At 45.9% G+C, this 6,560-nt stretch overlaps 2 protein-coding genes across 2 annotated transcripts in view; one reads left to right on the top strand and one right to left on the bottom strand.

The window, feature by feature from the left end:
• The window catches only part of LOC146627405 (wings apart-like protein homolog), a 38,778-nt gene extending 35,440 nt beyond the window's left edge, over window positions 1-3,338 (top strand). Inside the window, exon 20 of the mRNA XM_085361650.1 lies at window positions 683-3,338. Coding sequence (XP_085217776.1) covers window positions 683-748 — 66 coding nt within the window. The 3' untranslated portion in view covers window positions 749-3,338. The remainder of the gene's footprint in view (window positions 1-682) is intronic.
• A 504-nt stretch (window positions 3,339-3,842) lies between these two features.
• atoh1c (atonal bHLH transcription factor 1c) lies at window positions 3,843-4,415 on the bottom strand. The gene has a single exon (XM_085361094.1). It carries the CDS (start codon window positions 4,413-4,415, stop codon window positions 3,843-3,845), a length of 573 nt encoding a protein of 190 aa, XP_085217220.1.
• Window positions 4,416-6,560: the final 2,145 nt, after the last annotated feature.

The raw sequence follows: 6,560 nt of genomic DNA on the forward strand, positions 1-6,560 counted from the left end.
TAAAATACCAGAATAGGGAGGATGGTGTAGGTCTAAGTTTATTAGATTGATCAGTATTGCTGAACTATGAAATATTTTTTTTGCATAAGGTATAACAGAATAGCTTTAGTGTAGTTGTTGTTTTAAACTTGAGTATGAACTTATACAAAATGCAGCAAGATATTTAAAAAACAGTTTTGTTGATTAAAAAACACTATATCGGATTCATATCGGTATCGGCAGATATCCAAATTTATGATATCGGTATCGGACATAAAAAAGTGGTATCGTGCCATCTCTAGTTTATACATCATCATTACCTCCAAGCAGAACTATCACAGCTGTTGCTGACTGCGAAACGTAGTCGCTGTTTCACAAAGGTGGACGTGAGGCTGCTGTAAGTCCAGACTAACGCAACACTGAAACTCGTTCCACAATATCAAACTGATATATTCTGATTAGTGTTCGACGTAATCCTTCATCTGCCCTGTGCTGCTCTCCGCCCGACGTCTGTCAGACGCAGACTAATGAGAGAAAATGCTCATTATTCAACGACGATTATCAGACAAGTTTATTCAAGAGTAAAATCTGTGATTTAAATAAAAAACCAGCAGTGAGTTTGTTGAAATGGTGAGAAAGAAACGATCTGCACGTCTAATTTTCCAGGTGTGTGTGTGTTCTGACCCCTGCTTCCTCTCTGCAGTGTGACGTCGGCACCACAGGACAGAAGTCCATCTCCCGGGTCATTGACTATCTGGAGCACTGCTAGAGAGAAGTCTGTCTCAAATACGTACTCACACAAAAAGACACATGCAACACAACCATCTCCTTCATCATCGTTACCACCATCACCACCACCTCAGAGTCGACCGCTGGAGTAAACTAACGGGACGTCGTCCTCTTCCTCCTTTTAAAGGAGCTTCACCTCGGCAGCGCTGGAAACAGCTCGTTTCCTCTGTGACTTTAAAGGATAAACCCTTTGAAGCTGCAGCAGAGATCACATGCTTTTGTTTTTCTGAAGAATCCAAGTCAGTATTTGGTTGTTATTTCTTCCTTTTTCCTCAGTTTAAAAAAGTTGCTCAGAGCGATGTTTTTCTTCTTCTCTGATAAATTCCATTTCAAAGCGTCTCCTCACCTTCTCAGCCCCTCCCTCGTGAAAACCCCTTTCGTATTGAGCAATGGCAGATTGGAGTGAAGCTGCCCCCCCCCCCCCCAGCCTGCCATCAAAGCCTCGCGGCCCTGAGCGCGGCCTTTTGGAGCTGATAACTGCCAAACAAACAAGCTGAGCTCTTTAAAAAGAAGAGATGGCTTTTACTTTGAAAACGTCGACCCCGGCTCCTCACAGGCCGCCTCATTTCTCTCACGCTGTGTTCTTCTTCTCCTCTTTGCTGCTGTAACCTCTTGGCTCTGTTTGAAGGAGGTGCTTTAGCGCTGAGAAACCACGCGTATTGATCATTTGTGGGCGGAGGGTGGGAAGCCTGACCCGCGGTGAAGTCGAGGTGGGACTGCTTGCTTTTGTATGACACCTCGTTTCGTGGCGGCGCCTTTGTGCCGACTTCACACCTGACTCTCAAAGCTTTTGGGGGTTTTAGAAACTTTGGACAACCTCTGCTTCCAAAAAGCAGAAAGTTTTTCCCTTTCAAACGATCGATCTCGCTCAACATCAAAAGCTTCGTGTCTCAGCGGGTTCCCGAGCCCTCTGGGCCAGAACCTGTCCTCCTCCTGCTCCTTTCAATTACCGCCAGGCCTTTGAGCTCGCCGCTCATGGTGGAGACTTCAGTTACAGTAAAGACGGCCGAGTAAGCCCCCCCAGTCTGACAGGTGAAGGCCAGGCTCTTTGCTTTTGAACTGGGCCGCCAGCAGAGGGGTTTTCACAGAGGAGGTCGATTGTTTGTCCCTCCTGCTCAGGTGTTTTTAGGAGGAAACACTGTAGCTGGAGCTCAAGATCCTCAAACCCGCAGTTTAACTCCAAATCCTGTGTTTGGACTTTCCAAGAGTGCATCACTCTCTAACGTACATTTCAGCGATGCTGAGGTTGGATTGGGAATTTGTAAATGATAGAAATCGGCCCCGTGCTTTTCCGTTGGACCTTCTGTGGTTTTCATCTTTGAAGCCTTTTCAGATGGCGCACCTGTGAAGAAGTCAAAACTCCAGCAGCGCTTACAGTACAAACAGCCACTCATTACACGTCAGCCATTGCACTTGTAGCTTTAACCCGCCCCGGCCTTTCCTGTCCTCTGTGCACCGTCAGTGCAGCTGAAGTTCCAGAGATGTTCCCTGATGGGGGAAAGGGAAGTCTGGAGCCTTAAACGAGTCATTTCTGTTCCTCCTTCCTTCAAGTGCAGCGTTGTAACTAAAGGCTTTATTAATAGAATAAATAGATATGAGTTAGTTTGAAAAGATTTCCAGCCTCATTGTTGTTAAAAAGCTAAAAAAAAAGTTATTTAAGTTTAGTGTCACATTTCGTCAGTTTGGAGACTCTCAAAAGAGCGAAACTCCAGGGGAACATGTGAGTCTTTCACACAATAGAAACACTGTTTTTTCCAATAATTTCATTGGAAGATGTCTCGGATAAGCCCCGCCCACTCCATTAAAACCATACAGCCTTGGTCTAACTCTCACTGGGCGCCTCAAACTGAGGCGTCCCTTCAGTTGCTTTATTAACCCTTTAATGACCTCCAGCTAATAAGCTTGTTATAAAGGAAACCTGAATAAGAAAGAAAAGAAGAAAGATGGCCGTGAGCATCGTTTTAGTGTTGGCTCTTTGTCTGCAGCCACGCTCAGGTCCCCACAGTCGCTCATCAACGCTGAAACGCAAACCCGTGGCACTAAAGGTCACTGCTGTGAGATAAAGGACACAGACGCTGTCCATAGAGGCCAAAACAGGTTTTTAAATTCCAGCAGGCTGCGCGTGTTAATTACTGCTGTAAATCTGTCGCATTTTAATGCGAGTGTGTGGGGACCCACTCGCTTTTGGAGCCTCAAGTGGATGCTAGAGGACCTGCAGTGGTTGACGCTAGCTTGGTTTCCTTCGTTCCTGCTTTAAGCTAAAGATTCGCCTTTGAATTTCTTTTCTCGAAAACAGATTTTTTTAAAGGTCCAGATTAAGAGAGAGAGAGCATCGTCTGAGCAAGCTAACGTTGAAAGTTGTCACGTCTGTTCCTTTGTGCTCTGTGGCGTTTGTCATCAGCGCCGTGAGCTCCTGCTGCTGTTTGATTTCATCTTTAGAGCTGGAAAAAAAATGACATTGAATTGACCTTTAAAGATTGTGTCATTGTTCATGTGGTTTTGTATTTGTTTGTCTGTGGACATCAGCGCGCGCGCGCACACACACACACACACACACACACACACGTTAAAACTTCACACTCCTTTATGAAAAGTTTACAAGAGCTTTATTCACAGACGTCTGGAAGAATGAATGGAAGAGCTTTTTGTACATAGTTTCCTGTAAATAGATTGGACCTCCTCATGTAGGAGGGGAGCGATGGAGGGAGTTTGGGACGGAGGGGGCAGTTTGGGGAGGGTCGTGGGTGGGCCGGGGTTAAATTTAAATTTAGACCGTAGACTCTACTTTTCTGAATCTGATTCTATTTTTTCTTTTTTCTAAGCCTTTTTCTCCCAGCCGTGTTGTTGTTTTTGGACAGACAGAGAGCTTCTTAACGAGCCGCCTGCAGGAAAACTTGATCTTTGTACCAATTTGCAGACCGATGTCTTTGGTTACCTGTACATAATTTTAAAATAATAAAAATTGATACTTTGAGTAATTCTGGCACAGAGTTTTTCTTTCTGTCGTCCTCGGTGTCTGAGTCCTCGAACACGTGAAACACGTTTTGGTCCTTTAATGTCTGACGCTGAAAGAATCACAGATATTCACGTCCCCCCTGCACGTCCTCCTCGGGGCACCCCGGGCCTCCGCCGCTGCTCCTGGCCGTGTGGAAGTGCCTCTCGGGCCGAGGCGGATCCCCGGCCGCCGGCGCTTTGTCGGTGCCCGGGCTGCGTGCTCCGCCCGCGCCCTGCTGCAGCAGCTCGCTGAGGGTGGAGATGTAGATCTGCGCCATCTGCAGGGTCTCGGACTTGGACAGCTTCCGGTCGCTGTCCGTGTTGGGAATAACGCTGCGGAGCCGGTCAAAGGCCACGTTCAGTCCGAGCATCCTGCGCCGCTCGCGGGCATTGGCCGCTAGACGCCGGCGTCTCTGTGCGCGCTCTAGAGCGCTCGTGTCCGGCGGCAGGTAATGCAGCGCGCCCCCGGCGGGACCAAGCCGGAGCTCCACGATGGCGCGCGGGGGGTCTCGGTAGTCCCCGGAGCGGTCCGGTGCGAGGCTCCGCTGCAGCAGCGCGTGGAGATCCGCATGGAGAGCCGAGGCCGCGGGACCGGGACCGCACTCAGAGTCCACGGACACGAAGGGAGCGAAGAGGCTTTTACGCGGAGGCATCTCTGCTCCTCCTCCGCTCTCCCCTTTCTCCTTGTCCTACTGTCTACTTCTTCCTCTTCTCCTCCTCTTGTCTCCTTCTCCTCCTTCACCAAACGGCCACAGCCGCTGAGCCTCACCGGGACCCTTCACGTTTCTCAGCATTGATGGGAGAATTTATGGAGTGGGGGGCCTTGCGTGCTTCGGGGGCGTGGACAGGGTCGTGTGCTGCTCAGTGAACTTTGCCAGATGCGCAGCTGGAAGTCGATTAACCGAGTTCATCAAAAGAGGATTAGAAGCGTCTCAGTGCGCCGCTGAGGGCTGAAGAGGAGGAGGACGGAGAGCGCCAGCAGCCACGGTGTGAAGTTTCACTCACACAAACTTCACGTTTGTAATAAGAGTTTGGAGCTGAAAGCAAACTTGTGTCGTGCAGCAGATCATTTAAGAAGCAGTGAAACATTTTAGCGCTCAGATTTAAAGAAAACGTGTTTGTATGTTAGTCTGAGTACAGCTGGTACACTTCGCACTGCTTCCATCACCACACAGATGTTAGTGAAGGAAGTATTTCTCTGTTCTGTCACCAGAAATCTGCACAATTAGTTTCTTTCCCACACAGAAACATTCATCCCAACATGGAACAGTTGGAACAATCATTCATGCTGAGAAGCTGCACGACCAGTTTAATGCAAACACATTTAAAAAAAGTCAAAATTTCAGTTATGAATTAATTTGATGAAGATCAGTGAAAAGGGATCATTTGTAAAACAAACAGCAGATGAATAGATTCTCTCTTCTTCATTCAAACATTATTACTCTGCAGAGTAAAATTAAAATAAAAAAACAAACATGAAAATAAAACCGAAAAGTAAAAAAGAAAAAAAATCTACATGTGGTTTGGGACCAGAACTGGCCTGCCAGAGGGCGCACTGTGGTCCACACAGGACGGAGCATCATTCATTCAGTATTCAAAGATGAAGGAAATTCTACATCAACAATTTTTTTTCTTGTTGTTTATGTTTGTTGTTGTTGTTTTAAATCATCCTCCTCTGAAGGTTTTGTGTTTCAGAAAATCACATTTTAAATGTGAACTTTGTAAAAGAGACGCAGGTTATTAACTCTAAGGTTCAGCTGACCATCGAGTGAAGGTTTGGGAGCAAATAATTAATAAATTCCCAATCTGCGCATGTTTAAATGGAAAGTTTGAGGCCGCCCTGTCACACAGCAGCCATGTTTAATGATCTCTAATCGTGATTAATCAGATGTTTTCACTGGTTTTTGTCTTATTTTCTGTTATTTGATTGAAAGTTGACATCACATCTGTTTCTTTTTCACGTGTTGAGGCAGAAACTTTATTCAAATTCAAGATTTTACTTGTTTTCTTACTTCTGTGGTGATGAAACACCGGCGCGCTCAGTGAGGAAGAGTCCACAGTGTTTATATTTCTTACAGAAATATAATTTCCCTCATAATCGGTCATTTAGGATCTTGTTTTTCATGTGGCTTTTTTTAAGTTACCTGTAATATCCCCACAGAATTCAGGTAACTTTTTTTTCTGCGAACACATTTGTCCTTCAGATCAGAATTAATCTAAGTTTTGTCTGTAATGAGCTGGGAGAAAACTTCAATCCTTCTTTTTGTGTCCAGACTAAACAGATTCTCCCTCCATGCCGGTGTTGGGACATTTAAGCTTGCAGCAGAGAACCCTGGTTTGAAAACTGTGAAACAAATGATGTTTGGATCATCTTTAGAACCAAGTTCTAAGAAGTTAGGCCTCTTCTCTGTTTCAGCAAAGGACAAAAATGTCTCCCTGCTTCTCTACAGGTGGACAAGTCGCCTGGACAAGTGGAGTAGAGGACATGATGATTACTACATCTCTGACCTCGCATCGCCTCCAGGTCCCTGGAACAACATCTGTTTCCTTAAACCGCACTTTCACTGGAGAAATCGTTTTGACTGCAGTTGAATAAATTCTTATTTTGTTCCACTTTGCAACTAAACGTGTAAATATAGATTCAAGTCTCCAGCCAGCGAAGGACTAAGGAAGAAGAAGGTTTTCGTCCCAGCCTTGTAATCCTGTCCGACTTTGGGCTGAGCATTAATTATTCATGCAACAGTGACATGAATAAATGCCACACAGAGCACGTAGGTGAAGACATTTTCTTGGTTTAA

The sequence above is a fragment of the Diplotaxodon limnothrissa genome, linkage group LG8 (genome assembly GCF_057381915.1).
Source record: "Diplotaxodon limnothrissa isolate DT_005_m linkage group LG8, D_limnothrissa_male_GT1.1, whole genome shotgun sequence".
Classification (NCBI taxonomy): domain Eukaryota; kingdom Metazoa; phylum Chordata; class Actinopteri; order Cichliformes; family Cichlidae; genus Diplotaxodon; species Diplotaxodon limnothrissa.

What these genes read in the sequence shown, in the direction of transcription:
- atoh1c (XM_085361094.1), bottom strand. Translation starts at nt 4,415, where the DNA reads ATGCCTCCGCGTAAAAGCCTCTTCGCTCCCTTCGTGTCCGTGGACTCT.